Here is a 24,448-nt window from a genome sequence, read left to right on the forward strand (position 1 = left end):
TGAAGGCTCCCACTGCTATTTTAAGTAAGGCTTGTCCTGATCCCTCTGCAGGCGGCTGCCTGATCGGTATTTCAGTAATGTACTTATTTAAAAGGAAATTTTAACTACCGTAGGGCACGGTGATATTTTCATGCCCTTTTTACCCTGCCAGCTTTCCCAGCGCGGGCAGACCTGAGCACCTCACCGTCTCGTAGGGACATCGTCTGGCTGAGGTGCAAACTACAGCACCTGCTTGTGCCCTTTGGATTTAGGGACGATATTTGAATAAGTATGCTTTTTTATCTTTCATCTTTTTTTTTTTAATTCTTTTTATCATTTATGTTCCACTGCTGGCAGATACTTTCAAATTTTGTTTGCAGGGTGCAGTGGTTATTAGATGTATTACTTTTCTCCTTGTCAGCCTATGATAGGGACTTTTGAAAATATAGGAGCCTATATTTTGTCCTGGGAATAAGGATTTACAGCTAACTCTAGGCAACTACATAAGATTTCCCCCTTTTTTATTTCCTAAACCAGCATGACATGCACTTTATTTCTGAGATACATGGTAGAGACAGTCCCAACATCTGACTGATCAAAACTGGGTTTGAACAAATGCTGACACCACCATTCTTTTTGTCTGTAAGTCCCACAGAACCCTATTGCTTTGAAAAGAAATATCCTAGAATGCATAATCGACCCTGCAGCCGTGATCTACAACACACAGTGTCCCCTTCATGCCTCTTTTGCCCAGCTACCAACAGCGAGAAGCTGATGTGCATGTTAAAAGAGAGAGGAAGCCGAAATTCCCTAGGAAAATGAACAAAGAAATCTGCGCATTAAAGAGGAGAAGAAGGGTTCAGGAGCTGGCAGAAAGTTATCCAAAATGATGCAGTAAAGAGCCACAGAGTGAAAACTGTTTTCCCCTGTGTGCGTGTACACAGTGTAGAGGACTGCAGTGATTTTGTGGTCTGTCTAATAAAAAACAGTAAAACAACAGCAATAAGCAAATAACTTTTTTTTTAATGAGTTGGTCTAGTGTTAGAAAACATAGTTAAACTTTTAACAGCCCAACCACTTGGCTTGGCTTGGTGCAATAACCGGTTGACTTCAGCGGCTTCAGTCAAGGTAAACTCAAACCTGTGACCTTAAGCTGAAGATCATCCACCTGAGCTTTTGCACTCCTTTAAACTACAGAGTTCAAGGATGTGTTTGGAAGCTGCAGCTTTTAATCCTATGGAGAAGGACCAATAGCAACAAGTACATACGTGAAAACAGCCATGCATCTTCAGCGTTCGTCACCTCTGAGGCTCCGGAACAGAAAGTGCCGATGGGTGAAGGGGCAGCGGGGGGCGCGTGGTTTGCAGTGGTTTGTATCTCAGCTCTGCGTTGTGTATCTCCTAATGATGAATCTGTGGGAGGGCCAGGTCAGGACAGGTTTCCGCTCCAGTGCCTTGATTGTGTAGTTGGCAGCGGGCTCAATTAAAGTATAATAATCTGGTAATCTTTCTCCTGTTCCCATTCAGGCTGCTGCACGCTGAATAGAGCCAGCGAAAGGCTATAGCTTTGGAAAAGGGGGTGAACTCCTGCCTCTCTCTCTGAGCGGTTTGTGTCTAGACAAGTAAAATGACAGGCAGAAGAGACAACTCTCCGAGACACTGCTCCCCTGACTTGCATCACTACTGCTGTGTTTCTATGGGTTAACACTTGCTCTTTATTTTCCTTTCTAGGCTACGGATTGGATTTTGAATGAGCTTCTCACCACGGAGGAAAGACAAGCTGATGAGAGAAGGGAGATATGGATATGTCCGCTTCGGGAAGATGCTGTGTGCCCCATCTTCTGGTTCTGCTCACTTTCATGTTCAGCGGGGAGAAAAGTGAGGCACAAAGAGCAGGTATGCACCATTCGCCTTACTGCCTCATGATAATAGCTGCTGGGGCTTCTGTGTGGCTGAGAACCTATTGTTGCTAGGACGAAAACAACAAAAAAATCCAAGCAAGACATTTACTGCTGATAAAACATAAAACAGTCCTTAGGGATGGTTAATAGACCTCAGGGATCAACCTAAGATCTATTTTAGCTAAGGTTTCTTGTTCTGCTGCAGGCTTAGAAAGGCTCTGCTACCTGCGGCAAGGGGAGCAGCACACAATTTACTCTGGATATGCTTCATCTACCCCACACTGACACAGAGATCCCTTCTTCCATTGTCTTCGGTGGGTGTCAGATTGGACCTGGTGAACCCTCTGTCTGTCTGGGACTTCCCTAGTGAGATGAAAAGGCCAGGGCACTGTTCATAGCTTCTCTTGGTCCATGCTGTCTAGTGGCTAGCACGGTCTCTGGCATAGACTTTGGCCTGTCCCCCAAATGCCACTGAATGAGTTAGAGGATGGTGCAGCTTAGTGACTGTTCCTATGGGCAGTCTTGACCAGGACACATTGTTTTTTGGGAGGTAGAACGAAGGGTTATCTGGCTGATGCTGCACCTCAGAGACAGAAAATGGTTGTAGACACACACAGTGTATTGACATAAAAGCCCAAAGGTACTTTGAGGTGGAGGCTTGCTTTGTCTCTTTCTAGGAAAGACACTATTCTGGAGGCTTGGGTAATTTATAAGAAAGAAAAGGCCTTTTTAGACCTTCTCTCAGTCACAGAATCACAGAATCCTCTGGTTGGAAGAGACTTTTAAGATCATCCAGTCCAACCGTTCCCCCTGCACTGCCAGGGTCCCTAAACCATGTCCCTCAGCACCACACCCACACGGCTGTGAAACCCCTCCAGGGATGGGGACTCCACCACCTCCCTGGGCAGCCTGTTCCAATGCTGCACAACCCTCTCTGGAAAGAAATTGTTCCTGATATCCAAGCTAAGTCCCCCCTGGCACAACTTGAGACCGTTTCCTCTTGTCCTGTCACTTGTCACATGGGAGAAGAGACCAACCCCCACCTCACCTTTGAGGTATTCCTCAAGGAACACCTTCTTACAGTTTTGTAGGTGTGATCTCTGGAAGGTTTTTTTTTTTGGATGAAGTTTAACAGGAATAAGTACTTAGTAACATAAAGTGAAATCTCATCTTTTTTTCTGCCGGTGGATCAGTCACGGGAAGAATATGGTGGTACCATTTATATGTTCATTCTGTGATTAAGTACTTTTGGGGTTATGACTTGTTTGTGAACTATTTTTAATGGCAATATTGCAAAACAGTTGACTCAGTGTCTCAGAGGATGAACACAGCTCCTGGAATTATGGTTCTAGAGTATTCCTGTAATTACAAAAGTGGAAGTTCACTTTCTATGAATTATCTCCTATATTCACTTAACATGAACTGTTTCTGCCAGTAAACAATATTATTATAGCATTCTTGGAAAACAATCAATTTTGTCCAGCACTGAACATTACTGTGCTAAAAATGCAGATTAATATTTACTAAAAGCCTCTCTGCAGCGTTTCATCTGACTGCTGTGCGGTCTGTAAGCAAAGAATCATTGGCTCTTAAGAAAACGATCCTGAAAGACCATCTTTTTCATCCCTGCAATGCTGCCCAAATAGGCATCGCTTTTTAAACCTGAACCCCTCCTTGTTTCAAGGCTCATTGCCCCTGAACACAGACAGGATTTATTCTGTCTGTTGTGTTTGTTTTCAAATTGCAGCCATCTCGCCTGCTGAGAGTCGTTAAAATAAGCATCATGAAGGTCTGTAACTTGTGGGTTTTAAACTTTCATATTCTCTAGTTAGTCTCACTTAACTGGTATTCTTTCAGACTTACTAGATTAATATAATAACGAATTTTGAGAGAGGAGAAAGTGGAAATTTCTTGCTTACCTTTTACAGTTATATATTCTATGCTTTATATTCTCCAAAAATCCATCAGAACTGCATTTGGCAGTCTGACTGATAGGCACAGATGTACTATAACTTACACCCCATAATACAAAGTGATACGTACCATCACCTCCACACTCTCATTATCTTTAAGAGAGACTTTCCAGCCAGACCTTCCCTGCTCTGTGGTTAGAGGTTCACAAAATGCCGTCACAGAACACGATTCCCTGTGGACAGGTTGTTTCCAGCGTGATTCCAGGTGGATGGGCTGATCCCAGTGTGATCCTGGTCCCACATGTGTCGGATGTTCCCACAGACACTGAAGGAGCAGCAGCACCTGGGGTGTGGTCTGCTACAGAGTTTAACACAGCAACAGATGCTGCTCGTGTTTCATCGCCAGCTGCCACACACCGCGTGTGTCTCCAACCGTTCTCACGGCTGTCATGCCATACCACGAGTGCTGGCCTGCAGTGTTATAACGCCTTCCCATAATGCTTTTGCTCTTATCTGAAGGCAAACCCTCCTCACGTGGCTGAGCTACCCACATTCTCCTTTCCAGTGGGCTGTTACGGGATTCCTGTGCTTTTCAGGGGAGGTGCGCATCCCCAGGGTGAGCGAGAACACCAGAGCTCATTTATGAACTGTAGGGTCAAATCTGGGTGTGGGAGACTTGCTGACCTTCCTGTAGGCTCAAACGCTGGAACTCAGTGAGGAAATATGGCAACAGCATCATTTCTCTTACCCTTGGGGAGCGTGATTCATATTTCTCTGCAGTGAGCTGGCTGTCAAGCAAGCGCTTGTCTGGATGAGCTGTGTATGATACCTCTGTACTCTTCGGTCTGTTCCAGGGAAAAAACCCCCTTAGTCCTCAGCTAACGTCCATGCCGGGTACATTTACATCAGTGCTTTAGGCCCAGTCAGGAGTGCAGCCAGGACAGATGACTTCTCAAGGGCTGATGGCCAGGAGCAGGGTGTTTCTCTGCGCTGGCAGAACAGGGTGTCACCACCCTCAGCTGTCCCACCATGCCCAGCCAGGCAGCAGGGAAGGCTGAGGGATGGCAGCCAGGCTCAAGCGACAATCCAAATTCCCAGACAAGCTCATAGTGATGAAGCAGGTCCAAGATCAAGCCAGGAATATGAGCCAACAAGCATCCAGGATTAGCCACTCTCCCGGCAAATCCACAGAGGCGAGGCAGGTCTGAGGTGAAGCCAGGAAGTCAGTCTGTGGCTCAGGCAAGGTACAAACGTGAGAGCCTCACCTTAAAAGCAGCTTCTGGGGGAAGAAGAGACAGGTCTTTCTTCAATGCTTCCAGCAGAGACTTCTGAGGAGCTCGCCCAAGGCCAGGGAGCCATGGCAGCCAAACCATGGAGAAGGAGTTTACTGTTAGGGCCCTGACAAGGATTTCAAACTTTTACAGTAAATCTTCCAAGCATCTCCACTGACTGTGCTTTGGTTCATACCACGGAACAGTCCTGGATTGCTTTCTGATGAAAATGAGCTGCAAGACGCACTTCAAAAGAACATATAATGGGTCTTGGTCACTGAGGGACATTTAGTTGCTGGGACCTGGCTGGAGCTAGTCTGATGTGAGTCTGATGTCACTTTTTAATGTGACGTAATAGAGAACTAAACTGTCTTTGGTGGGCATGCCCTGGAATTATGTACGTTCACAAATACTCTCAAATTTTATGACCAAGGGAAGTAGGTTGGTCAGTCCAGGGTAGAGCCCAGAGGAGGTTTTTAACATGGTTGTGGTGGCAACAGTTGTGGGAATTGGGGTCCTGCAGTGAAATGAGTCAACAGCTCTGCTCTCAGCGGGTGTGGGTAGATGTGGGCTACCAGCTCAGATCCTGGTAAAGCAGCGGTAAACCCTACTGCAACTGCCAACATTTTATGAGCCAGATCAAACATATTCAGTTCAAAGGGACATAGAAAAGCCCTGTTACGCAGAGATATAAAGTGTCATAGGCACTGGTATGGACCAGCTTTCTGTCTTGTGTTGTGTTGCATGTGCTTTGTTCTCCACACGATCGGTTAAATTAGCTTTTTCCAGTGGTTCAAACAAGCAGTTGTCCTTTGTGAGACAACATGAGACAAGAACGAGTGGATAAACAACGTTTGGGAAGTAATGTCTGATGGCTGTGACCATAGAAAAATTGACTTTGTAGAGCCGCTTTCAATCTTGAAACTCATAATTTGTTAGGGACTATGGTCTATAACAGAGAATTAAACATAAGCATATATGTACATTTTGCCCAGTTGGGGCACTATGTTGATAAATTTTTGCTCTCTGTGGAACATTTACAAATCTACTGCCTCCTGCCTTGCACATATTCAGAAACAGCTAGAAAACATCTCCTGGAAGATCCGCTCTCTATCAAGCGACTGACAAATATGTGACCAGGCTGGCTTCACGGCCAGCAAGCTGCAGTTCAAACACATTTGCCTTTTGGATTACACATGCCCCAGATTACAAATATCACAGCTGGAGGCAAGAGGGTAGTTGTGGGCATAAGTGAACTTTTCGCTTACAAAGCAACTGTCCTTTGTTGTCAGGGAAGCCATCTCAGCACAGTCAATGGCAGAGCACCTCGATAATCTTGCTATAGACTTGCTTCACCAATGTATCATGCTGAGCAAAAGGACTCCTTCTAGCAAAGCATAAATAAATCGTAATGTGAGGGAGTATTAATGCGAGAGGGAGTATGAAAGCTTCACTACTCATGGTCAGGATTGGCATAGGCAAGGTCAGGGTAGGTCTCTTGATCTGTCAAGGTCATTTCAGAGCATTGCCTGAGCAAAGACACTGCAATGAAGTTCGAGAAAAATGGCTTCGTATGCATGCAGATGGTGTCGGTTAAAGATTGAACTGAGGCAGTTAGTAGTACAAGAAGAGAAAGGGTTTGGATTTCAAAGCAAACTGGGTGCTGATCTGTAGATGTTCTGAAACAGAGTAAACGAATCACAAGGAAGAAAGGCTGAGAATCTGCTCTCTCTCTGCAGAATAGGGAGAGGGTTTGCTGCCTCTTCCAAACCGCTCACTAGAGAGCCGTGCCTCGGGAATATTTGGTGTCTCTGGTACTCTGCTTTCGTCTCCCCTTAGTGATATTTTTGCCTCTCTTGCAGGTTGCAAGAATGTTCATTATGACCTTGTCTTCCTCTTGGATGCCTCCTCCAGTGTCGGAAAAGAAGATTTTGAGAAAGTTCGGCAGTGGGTGTCTAATTTGGTAGAAACTTTTGAGATTGGCCCAGACAAAACCCTTGTCGGTGTGGTGCGATACAGTGATCGTCCAACCACAGAGTTTGACCTGGGAAAATACAAAACTCGTGAGGAAATCAAAGAAGCTGCACGAAACATTAAGTATTATGGGGGTAATACGAACACTGGAGATGCTCTCAGGTACATCAACACCTACAGTTTTTCCAAAGAAGCTGGTGGGAGACTTAGTGATCGAACTGTTAAAAAAGTCGCTATCCTTTTGACTGATGGAAGGAGCCAGGACTATGTCTTGGATGCAGCCACTGCAGCCCGTCAGGCTGGGATTAGGATCTTTGCTGTGGGTGTTGGTGAAGCCTTAAAGGAGGAACTCGATGAGATTGCTTCAGAACCCAAGTCTGCTCACGTGTTTCATGTCTCCGATTACAATGCCATCGATAAAATTCGGGGGAAGCTGAGAAGGCGTCTCTGTGAAAGTAAGTAGAGCTCCCAGTTCTTCTACAGAACTAGAATTACAGTAAGTTCACTTAGCACACAGGAATGAAAAGCTGTGACTGTTTTCTTTCATGCTTATAATTCTATGCTGATAATTCTTTATTTTAGTGTCTTCCACTTGGTGTCACTCTGTTAGAAGTCATTTTACTACTTGGAGGGTGATGAAGTGATCAGTTCTAGGTTCTTCTGTCCAAGTCAGTATTAACTACAGGTCAGCTTCTAGTGACCAATTAGAGAACAAAGTGCAAATTCCCTTCTGGTTCTGATATGGTTTGATTACTTTATAATATTTTTGACTACTGAATATGAAGGGTGACATCTTATTTATACCCAAATTTTTGTTTAATTTGTATAGGAACTGGGCTTTTTCCCCCTTATTTTCTGGCATGGTAGGGTGAATAGAGTGCCTTGGATGCTGCTGAGAATGATCCTTTAGGAAGCAGAAGGATACTTGTGCTTTTCTGCCTTTCAGCACTTCAACTCTACGGACAACTGGTGTTCGCTAGTGGTCTGGCTGTCAACCATGCAAACCTTGGAGATATTTTGAATGACTTTTAATGGAGAACAGTGTGTGAAATTCTCGCTGAATAAATGAACTTTGAATTCCCAGCCCTTGGTGAGGAGGACTGTAATGGCATTATGGCTGGGATCTCCAGCACCTTAATAAAAACATCAATCACAGAGCACTTTCTCCTTCTACCACTGATAGATAAATTGCACTTTCATTCTTAGTGACGACACAAAAGCTAGCTGGTTTTCTGATTTTTGCAGTTTGTGTTGTGGTTCCTGTGAATTCTTTGGGTCAGAATCATGAGATACCGTTCTGATTCCTAGATCTGATCTTGAAAGACAATGGCTGACTCTCTGTATGATGCTGTGACACATCACAGTGTTCCAATAACCGGGTCTGTAGGTTGGCAAGTTCTGTTCCTGTCTGGTGACAGTAAGTTGCCTGAAAAAACCCAGATCTTGTAGCTGGTGTCGTGAAGATCTTTTATTGCTCTCTGTGACCTCCAACTGCAAGAAAAAAAGGATTAACGTAGTGCTCTGGGCTTATGTATGCTTCTTAAAGAGTGGGTAGCACAAGCAGGCATAAACCAGTTGACATTGTCCAGCAATATGAAGGTGTGACTGCTCTTGGCAGACTGAGTAAAACTGGGAAGGGTTTGGTTTTACGAGGTACAGGGGACTATTAAGAGGAAAACATTCTTGTGGTGGGTTAACTTTGGCTGGTTTTCAGGTGCCCACCAAAGCTGCTCTATCAGTCCCCCTCCTCAGGTGGACAGTGGGGAGAAAATGTGAGGAAAGGCTCTTGGGTTAAGGACAGGGAGAGATTGTTCATCCATTACTGAAACAGGCAAAACAGACTTGGGGAAATTAGTTTAATTCCTTACAAATCAAATCAGAGTAGGATAATGAGAAATAAAAAGCTAAATCTTAAAAACATCTTCCCACCACTCCTCCTTTCTTCCCAGGCTCAGCTTCACTCCCAATTTCTCTACCTCCTCCCCACAAGTGGCACAGGGGGATGAGGAATAGCGGTTGCAGTCGGTTCATCACACACATTCTCTGCTTCTCTTTCTTCCTCACACTCTTCCCCTGCTCCAGCATGGGGTCCCACCTACGGGAGACAGTCCTCCTTGAACTTCTGCAATATGTCCTTGCCACAGACTGCTTGAGCGAGGTTCTTTCCGTGTGTCCTCTCCATGGGATGCAGTCCTTCAGGAACAGACTGCTCCAGCATGAGTCCCCCATGGGGTCACAAGTTCTGCCAGCGAACCTGCTCCAGTGCAGGCTCTTCACAGAGTCACAGCCTCCTTCAGGCACATCTACCTGCTCTGGCATGGGGTCCCACATGGGCTGCAGGTGGATGTCTGCTCCACTTTTAACCTCCAGGGGCTGCAGAGGAAAAACCTGCCTCATGGTGGTCTTAGTGCAGGCTCTCCACAGAGTCACAGCCTCCTTCAGGCACATCTACCTGCTCTGGCATGGGGTCCCACATGGGCTGCAGGTGGATGTCTGCTCCACTTTTAACCTCCAGGGGCTGCAGAGGAAAAACCTGCCTCATGGTGGTCTTCACTGCAGGCTGCAGGGGCATCTCTTCTCAGGCACCTGGAGCACCTCCTCACCTTCCTTATTCGCTGACCCTGATGTCTGCAGAGTTGTTTCTCTTGCATATGCTCTCTCCTCTCTTCTGACTGCTGCTGGCGCTGTGCAGGTTTTTTCCCCCATCTTAAATACATTACTACAGAGGTGCTACTATCATTGCTGCTGGGCTCAGCCTTGCCAGTGGTGGGTCTGTCTCGGAGCCAGCTGGCATTGGCTCTATCAGATACGGGGGAAGCTTCCAGCAGCTTCTCACAGAAGCCACCCCTGTAGTCCCCCTGCTACAAAAACATTGCCACACAAACCCGATACAAGGCTGCTAAATGGATTGGTTTCAGTGTAAGGGCAAAGGGAATGAGGCAGCCGTCAATGATCATTAACGGGGAAGGCAGCAGAGAGGAGGGAATTAGCTGGACAAACAGCGAGTGGATAATGTGCACATACTGAGGATCACTCAAGCAGAAATCTAAGGACCCTAGCAGTGACAAGGGGATTCGAGTATGCAGGTGTACGGGATACAGTGCATGCAGGTGGATCTGAAGAGGCGGATGCAGGCTATAAGGAGGGATTATGAAATAAGGCAGCAAACATAGGTGCCATGGACTGATTTCCACAGCAAAAGCACTTACAGAAGATAGGTCTGCCATAGCTGCTTGTGGACAGTGTTCTTCTGATTGAAGAACAACAAAATTTACTCTGGTAAAATGGTCTAACATCCCTAGATCCTTTATTCCAGCCTTAATGGGGATCATATTCTTCTCAGTGTGTGGCCTCGGCCCCTCTCCCCACAGCTGGAGCCCACTTTTGTCCTGTTCTCATTGGGTATCATAAGTACCTTATTCTGTTCCTCTATAAATCAATCTACTCTTCTTGGAAGGCTGTTACATATCTTTCCTAAGTCTTTTCCTCCTAAATTTAAAAAAGCAGGAAAACTGCTCTTTGGCAGAATCAGCCTTGTCATACTTACTTAATCTGTTGTGTTGCAGGCAAGATGTTTTTAATAGGCGTGATGTCTAGATCAGACATAAACAAACAAGAAATTCTTGCTGTCACTGAAGCTGGCCACTGAAATAGAGGAGGAGATGCTGAAAGCACCATCAGAGAAATATTAATATAGAGATCAGGCAACCTTTTCATTATGTGAAAATGTGAGGTGGAAGTGTTTCGGGGCGTGAGAGAGGGCTCGTGGAGAACAGGACCAAGTGAAATCTTGTGTGTGTGCCACTTTGAAGTGTCACGTTGACACAGCAGGAACAGGAAAGGAGTTCACTTTGAGGACTATGCCCTATACGTGTTTAGAAGGTAAAACTTTTAATAGCTGTGGTAGTTAGCTTTCTGTGGTTTCAATGACAGTGCTGCACGGAAGAGGAACGTTCAAAATACCGGGTGGGTGGAGGAGTGACAAGGGCACGGGCCAAGCTGCCGTTCAGTTCGTGCGCATTCTGAGACAAAAACATATATTGCCACAGCCAAGCCAGGGCTTTAATAGACATAATCCTTTGTGAGCCCGTGGGAGACTCACGAATCAAAAAGCGGAAATGGTAGGAAGTTTTTTTGCCGTACTGACCAGAGATGAGTCTTCCAGTCCTTGTACTAGTGCAATGCGAAGTCGTGAAGTGTTGCAAATACCGCATTTCATGCCAGCAGCTGTTGAAATCACTTGTCTCAGGACTCACTGGACGTCTGTCCTAGATTCAGTCATTCCATCTTGCTATATTTGACTGAATTTGTTGCTAAGAAGATGTCATTAAGTGCATTAATAGCATTTTAGCTCTCATTTATCTTGTGGAAGTAAGCATAGCAGAATCGAAAAAGAACGTGTCTGCTCAGTGGGACATTGTGGCAGTGGGACATATTTTTGTGAAACGTCTCAGTTACATTCTAGACTATAGTCAGCAGGCAAAAATGGGTGATGCTTTCATAGGAAAGCAGGAGAGATACATTCTGCTATAAATTCCAGAGATGCTACACGCTTCCTAAATAAGATTTCTGCTTATATGTTGTAGGGATAACAACAGGCAGCTATGGCACATTTAAAAATATTCTAGCACCTGCTCCTGGTAGGTAAGTAGCAGGTTTATGCTTGTCAAAGAGAGCTAATTGCTTTTATTTCGACAGTTTCAATTTAAAGCTGGATTTGATAAGTTAGTGCACGTACAAAGTTTTCAACCTGGCTTGAAACTGGTAGCACTAGTGTTTAACACACCCATATCTTCTCAGAGGTAATTGTTTCTTAAAAACACTGATCGCAGTGCTTTGGATGCCATAACACTTGAGTTTATTCTGTTATCATTAAGCTAGGCAGGAGATTGCAAAGCTGAGCAAAAACATTTTCCAAAAACGTTCTCACTCTTTACTGGCTCCATAAAGCAGAAGCCTGTGACTTGGCACACTCAGAGTAAAGGGTGTGTATGTGTGATTACTAAGCCTCTGCTCTACTGCAAAACTCAGTTTTTACAACTCAGAAATATATTTGACTTCACAGGTACCGTCTCTGCTATGATTTGTGGGTTTTTTTCTGCAGCAGGTAGTTGGAGAAACAGAAGCAGATGTTTTCTAAGGCAGTGCTATAGGAGTATTTTGCTCAGCGTAGGTCTGTGTCCAGCAGTGACTTCCATGTCTAATGCAGCTCTTTCTGAAACCAGTTTCCAGTTGGCTGAGAGCTTGGTGAGCTCCTTGCCATGATGAGTTCCTCTGCAAGTGTGTGGAAGGCCAAAGGACTATGTCATTATACGATTCTGAAATGCTTTGCAAACACAGACAGATGAGGCTGAAATGTTTCGGTAACTGATTGGAACCAATGGTTTGTCATTGATCTCAGTTGATACAGTGAGGCCTGTGATAAAATACCAGAAGCAGTCACATGTTCAGATGGTTCGGAAGATTTATTTTTCTGTTTGTACCTGTCTTTGTTGACTTTGGGTTGTGTATGCAGTACACGAAACATGTCTTATGCTACCACTGCTGCATTTCTGATACAAAAGGACTCGCAGCCTTCAAGGGAGCACCTCGAACACCATTCAAAATAAGTCTAGATGCTTCAGAGATGTCTCTTTTTGAAGTCAGCTTTGCTCAGGCTCACGGTATATTCACAGAAGAGCAGCAAGCTCTTTCTTCTTGGCCTTTGCTGTTAGAAATATCTCATGCGCAGAGACAGCGACAAAGGGTAGGCATCTGAGTGGCTGTATCTTGACTGATTTCCTAAGAAACGTATCAATACTGTCAGATCTCACGGATATCAAAAGATAATCTAACTCTTGCACTTCTAGCTCATGTGTACTTCACATCTGCCACAGGCAGCATTTTTGGTGGAATATTCCACATCTGGCTGTTTAAGAGTATGTCCAGGCTAAGTGCAGCTACTAATACATTTTCATTCTCAGTTGAAAGTGTGGTCACTTCCAGATGGTTTGGGAAGCTTTTTTAAAAGCTGCAGCTCAGCAGTGACCCAGCTGATGTCACCTCTGATATCTCCTGTTGCTTCCTGATGCTTTTCTCCCCCAGCTGCAGTGGTGGCTTTCTCAAACATCTCCAACATCTAGCAATCTCTCGTCTCACAGTTGGCAGGATTGCACATCCTTCATCACCCCTTTTGCTAACTGTAGAGTCCTGTGAAGGCATAAAGGGGTTATGACAGAATTCCCAACTGATTGATCTTTTGCTTGAAAAAGAAGGAAAAAATTCAGTTGCCGTGAATGATAGGCTGGGAGGAGATAAAGTATTCGATGGGCGTAGTGGTGATGACATTGCACAACTTTCTTCTGCCATTGGGTGGGATGAAGGACAGCCTGGTATCTTGGATTATGGCTCCAAGAAGCACAGAAAAGGTATTGGTTTTCTCTTATAGCATTTTTTGTTTTCCAATCAAATGCCTTAAACTCTCAGATATGATTTTCCACTTGGTTCAGTCAAAACCAGCTTAGAGCAAGGTGGTTCCAGAGCTGGTGTCTGGCAGGCAGAAATCCTTGAGCTCAGGGAGCATGCAGTGTCTGCTGGTTGGTCCTCGGTTCCTCCACAGATCATATAGAAATGTTTGTTTTCCCAGATCATGACTACAGTTCTGTTCTGCCACTGTGTAATCTCCATATCATTTAAATTTTGTGTGTCAACAAAAAGGCAATGAAGCTGGTGAAGCATCTAGAGTGCAAGAGGAGCGGCTGAGGGAATGGGATTGTTTAGCCTGGAGAAAAGGAGGCTCCAGGGAGACCTTACCACTCTCTACAACTGCCTGAAAGGAGGTTGTAGTGAGATGGGAGTTGGTCTCTTCTTCCAAGCAGTAAGTGATAGGATGAGAGGAACTGGCCTCAAGTTGCACCAGGAGAGGTTTAAACAGGACATTAGGAAAAATTTCTTCATGAAACAGGTTATCAAACACTGGAACAGGCTGCTCAGAGAAGTGGTGGAGTCACCATCTCTGGCAGTGTTTAAAAGATGCATAGATGTGGTACTGTGGGACATCGTTTAGTGGTCGGTGGTGTTAGGTTTATGGTTGGACTCAATGTTCTTAAAGGTTTTTTCCAACCTAAACGATTCTATGATTCTAAACAGCCTTCTATTTTGCTTGGGACTCCAAAATGAATAGGTTTATTCTGAGATTTAGGCGACAGTGCTGTTTTATGACTGGTTAAAGCCAACCCCACTGCTAAAAAAGAAAGTCTTGTTTTTCCTAACTTCCTTCTCCCATCTGTCAGCACAGGCATTTCTGTGGCCCCACCATGAACCACAGCAGGGGTCCAAGGAATATTCCTGTTCTTTCCCAGATTTGTTTTTACTCAGCTTTAGTTCACCATAGAGCCACAGGGACATTTGTTGTCCCAGGGGAGGAACTGGCACAAGGTCCGAACAAACCAGTAGGAGTGGGAGGAAGACCTGGACTGCATCCTTTGGTACAGTGCTAGTTTATACCAGGTTGAAGAACACTATCTAAGGACTTCAGAAAGCTAAGGAAAATCCTCCGTGTGCTCTCACGATAAACGTGAGCCTGTGCTGGTTTAAGTGTGCACAAAGTGGATCGCTAGGCAGGATCTTCCCATTCAAACTCCACTTCCAGGCTTCATCACAGCTTGCTTGCCTTGAATACCCAGCCTGGTGAACAAAAATATTCCACCGCAGACTGATCTCTTAATGATTCTGTTCCATTTTCCTTAAATAGGCTTTTCAATGTGCGTAATTACGGCTGCTTTACTACTGACTTAGCTTCTGGTGCTTCAGGGGTGAGCTGTAATGACAGCTCTCCCTCCTCGGGCTGTGTCTGGCTGGAAGCGTCTTGCTGGCAGTGGTTGGTAGGTGACATGAACAAGCTGACCACCCCCTTCACTTAGGTACAGCCTGTCTGTCAGCGCCTCCGGGCAGCGCTTCGATATTTCTGTGATGCTGCACCCCGATAGCTTCTCCCTGTCACAGGGTGAGGCTGGGCTGGTTGCTAAATGAACGACAGATGCTCTCTATTACCAGAGAATTGGCTCTGCTTCAGCTCAAAGCCGGACACTCCCCCAGCACGGATGTTAGCTCTGTTATAGGTTTGGAAAGTGATTTATTAATTTATTTTTCTTCTCTTCTATGTTGGAAAAAACAGTATCTTAGACATTGCCTTCAGGTGAGGAGGAAATTCAGCCTGGCAGCAGCTGTGGCCTGATTTCTCCTTTTTGCTGAGGGAGTAAATGTATGAATCCAACAAGAGAGTTTTAGAAATCAGTCTGTGGCAGAAAGCAACATTACTTCTGTTTGATGCAGCTGAGAGAAGGAGTCTGTTCCAAACATGCATCTTCATACAGACCTCTGGAAACCGTAATAAGGGACTCTGAAGGTAGAAGAATGATAAAATGAGAGCAATTAAACCTTTTGCCCTTCCCTTTCTTATCTCTAGTTTCTTTCTTTAAAAGTTACATACAAATAGTAATGTCATAAAACATGGACAATCACTTTCCATACAGCAGTGAATCTCTGGACGACCAACAGCACCTTGTCCTAAACCACAGGATCTAACTGAAAGATAACATCTCCCCTAGCTTGTAATAGTTTTTCTTGCATTTCAGACAAGAAATCTCTGTGAACAATGTTTGACGTACAGTAAAATTAATTGTAAAGGCAGAAGGAAGATTAGACTCGTGACAAATAAAAGTCCCAGACATTAAAAAGAAACATTGAGACAATCAGCAAAAGCATGGGTCTCGGTGCCAGGAGAAATTACATCTTCTGAAAAAGTAATGTGCCGTTTAGAGAGCAAAAAAAGGGAGAATATGGTGACTATGGGAGCCATTTCTAAATAGTGTAGGAATGAAAGAGAAATACAACAGGCAAAAAGCTGGAACATAATGTCATGTGCTGGAAGTTATTAGAAGCTTGTTCTTGGACACTGCCTGCAGCCCTCATTGATTTTGCAGGAGCTGTGGGTGCTCAGCACATTCAGAATTGGGCTGCGGAGCTCAATACTTAGGCAGCTGCAATCCGAGGGGGGCTTTCTGTCTGCTCCTTTGGAGCTAGGGTAAAAGAGAGGACTCATCCTTGGGGCAGCACTGTCTGCCTTGCTGTTTGCTTTCTGATGGGCTAATAAGGAATTCTCAGTAGAAAGAATAACTTCTGAAGCTGGGCAGATGCTCAGCAGGAGACGAGGGCAAGGCTCACAAAAACCTCTGAGGATTCAGGTTTAGTTACAGGTTGTTCTGCCCAAGAAAAACAGAGGAGAAAAACCTTGCCGTGTGTCCTTCACAAACCTAAAATGTTCTAAACCTTAGCAGCTCCTGTGCAGTCAAGGCTTTATTCCTGCTTCATTAACAGCCCCTAAGCTGACCTCAAACTGAAGCAAAGCTGCTTGCTTAATGTGCTAGTCTTGCTTTTTTTTTCTTTTTTTATGCTTTATGTGGCTATTTCCATAAAAATCTAATGGTATCTTTCAGCACAGGCTCTAAATGGAGCTAGATCATCACCTGCCTTGGTTAGGTTCACTGGTACTTAAGAGTTCCTCTGCTCTCCCTTCTTTTGGCCACATCTGGAGTCCTGCATCCAGTTCTGGGCTCCCCGGTTCAAGAGAGACAAGGAACTAGAGGAGAGAGTCTGACAGAGGGCTCCGAAGATGATTAGAGGACTGGAGCATCTCTGTGATGAGGAAAGGCTGAGAGACCTGGGTCTGTCAGAAGGATGGGCCAGACTCTTTAGTGGTGCCCAGTGACAGGACAAGGGGCAAAGGGCACAAACTGGAACACAGGCAGTTGCACCTAAACATGAGGAGAAACTTCTCTGAGCATGGTAGAACCCTGGGACAGGCTGCCCACAGAAGTTGTGGAGTCTCCTTCTCTGGGGACTTTCAAAACCTGCTTGGATACGATCCTGTGCAACCTGCTCTGGGTGAACCTGCTTTAGCAGGGGGATTGGAGTTACAGTCGTAGTTCTGGATGATCTCCAGATGTCCCTTCCGACTCCTACTACTCTGCGATTCCATTTTGAAGCTGTAGGTAGATCTCTGATACATGTAAACCTGGCGTGGACTCTCTGCAAAAGAGATCTTCATGTTGTTACTGGAGTTCAAACTCAACTGACATAACCATTTCCTTTCTCATCCTGTGGTAATGTGGTGTGTCCTTTCCGGTGTGGAAGTTTGTAAAGGTTATCAGCCCTTTCTGTCACTGAATTTCAACTCTCATTTTGTTTTCAAGTGAACTGAGCCAACAGGCAAAATTGAATTGTACTGTACCGGTCTGCTGAGAATGTTTCCTCCCCAGTGGTAGAGCTGCAGCATGGTTCAGCTGGTGGGCTTTTTTTTTTTTTTCGTAAATTGTAGGCTTAGTGTTTCAATCCCATCAAGTTCGTACAAGTTACACCCAAATACCAAATTCCCTTTCAAATCCTGGTGGGCTTTTTTTTTTTTTTTTCGTAAATTGTAGGCTTAGTGTTTCAATCCCATCAAGTTCGTACAAGTTACACCCAAATACCAAATTCCCTTTCAAATCAGTAATCTTGTTTATAATGTGAAACAAAAGCAGTGGGAGCATTTTGAACACCTAGGAGAACTGCTTTTTGATAAAGTACTAATTAGGTTCTTTGAAATGCAAATGGGAGATTGTAACAAGCTCTGCTATGTGAATGTGGTTACAAATGATGGAAAACAGTTCTGCATAAAATGCATTTTGACGTGCTCTCCGTTTCGGGGACTGAGGACTACTGCTAATGCCGACGAGAAGCAGGGAGGGTGTCTTTCAGAGAGGGCAGCCCGGTTGGATACTGTGGGTTTTGTCGCATGCTGTCCTAAACTGTTGCATAGCAGCCTCGTGTGACATCAGGTTTCGAAATTCCATTCATTTCCTTACAGCTTAATATTTGCCATGAGTGTCATTTTGGCTGTAGCTTGGTCTGTAGGAAATTTATCTATAAAATACATGTAAGTGTGCAAGACATTTATTTCTATATATATTTATAGATATATAAACTCTGGAAATAAAGCTGTGTCCTTTCAGCCTGAAGCATCAGTCCTTTTTTACAGGAAGGTAGATAAAAAGCCATAACACGTTAAAGCCCTAGTGAAGATGAAATACAGGACGTTTTTATTGCACTATAACTACACACGATCAACCCAATCCACCCCCTCTGGGCAAGACAGCATTTAGCTACACTGCAGTAGAAATGCTTTGTTCCTCTGGGGTTTTAGGGCAAGATGGATAGCATATATTAGTTATCTGCTGTAAAAAACCTCTCGATTTTGGAAGCAAAGCCCTAATATCTCTGTGAAAGGCTGCAATACTAATATGACACAAGTAGGATGGTGCAGCAGAATTTTAGTAGCTAGTGCTGACACTTTCTGGCAAATGACTCTAATAGCTCGAGGGTGTTTCTGAGTTTAAAATAGATGTTGGATCAGAACCGAGATCCACAAATTGAGTTAAACAATACTGTATCTTTATATTCAAGGATCTTGAGTGGAATTCATCTCATCTAACTGCAGTGGCCTGAAAGTTGTCTGGGCTCTTTTGATCCTCAGTGGAAAGGAATAGACACCTCCATAGAGCGATTCATCCTTTTCAAAGAAGACTGTTCGAGACAGGTGGCATGGTTCAACCTCTGAGTGCCTTTCTCTTTTCATGAACTTTTGGGAGAGCTTAGGTAACTTGCTTGCACGAGGTTCCTCACTTTAAGTGCCAAAAGCAAAAGAGCTGAATCTTTCCTCGCCACGTTCTGGGTGTACAACGATGTTTGGTTACTTCTGCCAGTAGATCGGTCTGTTAGGATTTCCACCACTGATGCATTCATAGTCCAGAGTGGTTGCAGGCTCAGTGCGTGTGTTGCATTTCTCATCAAGATAGCTTGACACTGTGGTATTTGTGCAGTCGCAGGATTCAATGCCAGTTTTAGAGACTGTTGTCAAGTATTGCCATCTGCTTTGGGTCAAACATCATCCTGCTAAGTTCTCTTCATCCCTAAGGGACTACTGCTGTGAGAAGAATGGTTCCTTCTCACTTCCTTGGGCTTCTTCCTAAATATTGTGATAAATTGGCCCTTGAAGTAAATGGCATTGTGATGCTACCTGCTGCAGTCTGTTGACTCATTATAGCAGAGATAATGCTTTAAAAACCAGCTAATGGCTGATATACAATTAAGAGTAACAGAGAAGGAGACAGCTTGTTTAATTAACGTTGTTAAAATACACCTTTGCAGCAAATAGCTTTTTTTTTTTTTTTTTTTTTTTGCTAATGGAAGCATCAAGGTTGCATCCTGAGACAGTCCTGCAGATCCACTTTTGCTTAATGATCTTTCCACTTTTCACTGTGACAAAGTCAGCCCCCAAAACAAACTGTACCCTACTGGAATCAAAATGGGAAGGATGCCAGCTCAGACCAGCTCACATGTAAACCAAGTCCCTGTTACTGGTGCACACCGACTGTCCTCACATACACACAAGCGACGAACTCACTTGTAGGACCTGGTGAAAAACCCAGTGGAAGAACTGCTGGTGCCTCCTGTGGTTTCGGGGCTATGAACGGGACTAGAGAGCTGGCAAATGACTTTGAACCAGCAGAGTCCCTAAGTATGGGGTTAGGTAATTAAAATATTTATTCCAGTTTTTGACAAATTCACTGTGGGTTCCAGTTGCGGAACCGTCCGTGAGAAAGGTGGCTCTGGAGCAGTCAGTGCTGGAAGAAGCATGGCTCGTTTGAATATTTTGACTCTTGTGTGTAAGCATGACAGACATAATAAGGATCGTGACAGAGAGGGGATGTGCTCAGGGCTAACAGCCCAAGGGGACCAAGGATATCCAGACCAGCCTTCGAGTCTCAGATTCCTGAAATCTCAGTGCTCTCTGGTGCAACACACTGCACAGCTGCAGCAGAGGTAGAAGAGCGCTGCTTGGCACGTTGGGAAGATCACTTGGGTGTCTAGGCTAAGAACCTTGGATATCCATTTTCTTCAAATATTTCCCCACGTATTCTGGCAGTGCCAAGAGCCTTGTTAGAGGACAAATACTGGGCATAATGCTCCTGCCCTAGTCCAGTTTATCAAGAACCTGCAATCACAACTCACCTTCCAGAGAAATTATCACCCTTCCACACCTGTGGCCCTGTTAGTTCAGAGCTTGCTGCTCGAATGAGAAGGGTAACAGAGTATAAAGCCAGAAGGAAGTCGTTGTTATCTTAGCTGTAAAGCACAGGCTGTGAGACCGACTTGAACTGTGAGTATACGACATCTCATGAAAAAGGGCAAAATGTCCTAGAAAATTTACTGTTGTAGTTACAAATCAATATTTTTAGAGAGGTATCTGCTAACGCTTCCTCCAAGCTATTAGAGCTCTCTGCTGGAATAATGAGTCATACATGTTGAATTTTAACAGAGCTGTTTAAGGATTAGTATAAAATTTGCAGAGCCACAATTTTTTCAAGAATTCATCATCATTTCCCCTAGCTGTTCCTATTTATACTAGCAAGAGTAGCAACTGATGCTTGTTTTGTTTACCTGTCTGATAAACTGCTCTTTGACTCCGTAGTGGCCTTGATAACATCCTGAAGAATTAGTTTCCTTGGACTAATATTATATTTATAAACTTTTTATCACCAACCGACTATTTATGTGCTCACAGCTTTGTTCACTGTGAGACACTGTTTCAGTGTAAGATGGTACACAGGAATCTCTGTAATTTATGGCTGGCTCAGAATCAAGGATTTTTATCATCTATAATTAGCAGTTTATCCCAGTGAGTGGGTTTTTTTTTTTTAATGTAAATCTCTTTGCGTATTATTATTTAGTTTGAAATACTGTCCTGGATACTTGCTGACAGCACAAGAATACAGACAAACAAATGGAATTAGTGGATGGATTGTTACACCCTGCCACCACGTTCAGCTCTACAAACAATTTTTGAGTTGATTACATCTCTCAATTAATTTGCCTTTGGAGGTGGATATATTTATTTGTTTTAGAGCACGGGATCTGTAGTAAAGAAAAGTGTCAGCTTTTTTCCTTGATTTCCACAGGCGCATGCCTTGGTCATAAAATGTTATGCCCTGCTGAAGTTTCCAAACCCATGTCTTGGTCTCACAGGGACGAGAAAGTTCTCCCTTGTTCAGATCTTACTGCAGGTTGCCTTTTTTTTTTTTTTTGGTTCTTAAAACGTTAATGATCTTAGATTAGAGTATAACTAAAGCAATAAGTTTTATTTTGGGACTCCCATCTGGAGCATGGAATGGCTTCCCTTATCTATGTTGATGCTCAGTAATATCTCACTGCTAATTATTTCCCATGAACTAGTGGTATATAGCAAGACAATAATTGTCTAATTAATCAAATATCTGAAAAAGTATCGGACTCTGATTTGCCACAACTTTGTACGGTTATTTACATCAATTCTGAGTTATTTCTAGTTAATCCAATGGTTTTCTTAAGCTCCCATGGCAGGGCAGTAGAAGACCTCAGAAAAAAGCCCTTGGTTGACCTGATCTAGACATGGTGCTGTTCCCTTCCTTATGGGAAACTCTGAAGACTTTCCATGAGAAGTTTGGTGCTCCCAAGCATCGAGAGGATGCGTGTTGGAGCTTAGAAATCCTGATGTTTGATCCAGCCTTTTCACTCATAAAATAACTATTGTACTACTGGCAGGGAAGATACATGAAACAGATGTAGAAATTCTTCTGAGGTTGTTCCTCACTCCTGGCTCCATGTGGAGATACTATGTCTGGGGGGAAGGGATGTCCCTACATGTTCCTAGCGTGCTCTGCAGAGTCCAGCACTCAGCATGGAGCTGGCCTGGCTTGGGAGGCTCCTGGGTGGTGTTTCTCCTCACACTTCTACTGCTGATTTCCAAGTGTCTCCAGTGTTGTGCCGGGTCTGTGCTATGTTAGTGCAGTTCAGGAGTGGTGCAGGAGCGCTTGAGGCTGTAATCATGTGAGTCTGGCCCTTTCATCTTCTGTCCTTTTTTTTTTTTTCCTTTTTATTCTCAGTAATTGTCTTCCCTTGACCACAAAATGTACAGGAGAAAACCAGCTTTTCAGGAAAAGCGTTTTCTACCCATAACTCTGTGCTGTGGAGGAATGAGAGGGAGAAATGCCAAGAAGAGCAGATACATTTATGCCAATAAAATCATGGTCACAGAGGTTGGTTTGTCTGTGGTTTTTCTCCCCCAACCCACACTTCATTAGGGCATAAGCTTCCAAGTGACCTGCTGTCACCAGAATGCAATGGGACTGAGGGCAGCAAGGGCACTCTCCTCCTTCATCTGCTTTGTCCAGGAGCCAGTGCCTGTGATTGGCTGGTTTCAAGCTGTGCAGGAGATAAGGTACTGATCAAGTCACTAAGTGGAAGGTGCTGGCAGGTCATCTGACCATGGATATGGGCGCTTCCTGGTGGTGGCTGATGGGGGACTCCACGTGTCCCACTGACTCAAGCATCCTCGACAATCCTAGGATGAAATTAGCTCCCTCTTCTGTACTCAGTTCTTTTTATAGCACCACCATTTTAAAAATGTATATATATGCTTGCTTTCCGTAAATGTGAATAAATCCAGGGAATGGAAACCACAGGGGTGGCTAAACATGCTATTCATGCTGGGTGGATCTGTGCTCCCACGGGGTGGGGGGGAACGGAGTGTCCTAATTTCAGAATAGTACAGACTGAGTTTTCATTAAATCAGTAGATGTTTAATTATATAATTTCAGATGGTTAAAAGTGGAGAACATAGACGTGTATTTGCAACGTGTCTATAATTGTATAGTTATTTCTGTATTTTTTGCTTGATTTTTAGTGTTGTTTGTTAATTTTTTACATCTTCTGAATGATCTTCCTAGGGTTGGTAGCACCTATGAAAAAGCAGCTGAAGTCATTAAAAAGAAGCCCGTGTCTGGCTGTTTTCCTGCTCTTAGGGCAAGCTTTTCATGTCATTTTCGGTCTGAAACATCAGGGTGGATGCTAAGTTTGATTCCCTGACACTTTGGGGTTTGTAGCTGAGGAGGAACTATGCTGGGATGATACCATGAAGGAGTGTTTAATACTGTCTTTCATCAAGGAAAAAGTAACACAGTGCTTCCGCACTCCCCTATGACCTAACCTTCCCTGCCATCCTCTCTTTATACTCTCAATGTTTACTACAAGGACTGTATAGTCTCTCTAGAGCTTCTCACCTTTATTTTATTTGGAGAAACATCATCTCAGTAACAGATTCTGATTAAGATAGTGGGTGTTGTGGGGTTTTTAGTTATCTTGGTCTAAGGAAACAGTTTAAAATATACTTCCCTTAGAACAAGACTGCCAGTCTGTTTAGTGTATCACACTTTTTGGGCTGAATTACCTTTAAATGATTCTTTTATATGGAGTTGTAGATGACCTCACACTGCCTTAGAAAACTCATGTCACATTAAACACCGATATCGCTAACATTCAGAATTCCCAAACCACCCGTGGAATAATGTATTAAGAGACAGGACCCATCATGCCTTTGGAGAAGTGTGGAAACATGAGAACAGTGGGTGCATTGGACGTTAAAACTTGTTGCACGTATGGAAATTACTGAGTAGACTGTAACCTCTGTGCTATAACCAGACTATAGATCCTCTGAGAAATAGTCTGATACACTGTCTGAATCCCTTCAGCAAGACAAAAGTGGGACTGAAGTTTGTTTCTCAAGGGGCATGTAAGATTCTTTTTTTTTTCCTAACTCTGAGATTTAATTAATCATTAGACAAGATCACCAAGGGCAATGGTAGGGGGAGTTCCTCTGGCTTCTTTAAAATGCAGGTTGAGGACTTTGTAAGAGTTGTTGTCTTGTTCAGCTCAGCCCCAAACTGCTTCCTTTAACAGAATTTTCTTCTGAGAAAGTAGAGATTCACTCCAAACAAGCAAATATTGCTGTGGAACATGAGATGTCTGATGTTCTGTGCAACGGCCTTGATGCTGATCATAGTTTTCTGTGGCTGTAAAACCTGTGAATCTGGCAGAGAGAGAGATAAGAAAAGGTTTTCATTGAGACATCACCAATATGCTTGCATTATGTTTTCTCCCAGCAGAAGAGCCACCAGAGGGTCTCTCTCTTGGCCACTGAGCTTTCAGACTATGGTGGGAGGGACATTTAAATCTATAAGTATGTCTATGTATAGGTGTTTGCAGTATCTTGGCCCTGGCATGGGTGGAAGATGGGAAGAAGGAAAAAATGAAAAACATGTTCTTTGACTAGAAGGCAAATTGTGCTCTAATGGAGATGATTAGAGACAAATTGAAGACTTTGTTTGTCCATAAGGCAATAGAGTGTTTTTCTTGTGTGGTAGCCTGGAAGGCTGCCAAGATGTTTCTCAGTAACTAATCCTGAGTCGGTTACGGGCACAGAGAACAACGCCTCATATCTAACACTTCCCAGGCAAAGA

At 44.0% G+C, this 24,448-nt stretch overlaps 1 protein-coding gene across 1 annotated transcript in view; it reads left to right on the top strand.

Moving 5' to 3' along the window:
* Positions 1-6,925: 6,925 nt before the first annotated feature.
* The window catches only part of LOC104500768 (collagen alpha-1(XXII) chain-like), a gene marked incomplete at its 5' end in the record, with an annotated part of 88,427 nt that continues 70,904 nt past the window's right edge, over positions 6,926-24,448 (top strand). Inside the window, one exon of the mRNA XM_010144477.1 lies at positions 6,926-7,492. Within this exon, the coding sequence (XP_010142779.1) occupies positions 6,926-7,492 (567 nt within the window). The remainder of the gene's footprint in view (positions 7,493-24,448) is intronic.

Source organism: Buceros rhinoceros, unplaced genomic scaffold (genome assembly GCF_000710305.1).
Source record: "Buceros rhinoceros silvestris isolate BGI_N320 unplaced genomic scaffold, ASM71030v1 scaffold5871, whole genome shotgun sequence".
Classification (NCBI taxonomy): Eukaryota; Metazoa; Chordata; class Aves; order Bucerotiformes; family Bucerotidae; genus Buceros; species Buceros rhinoceros.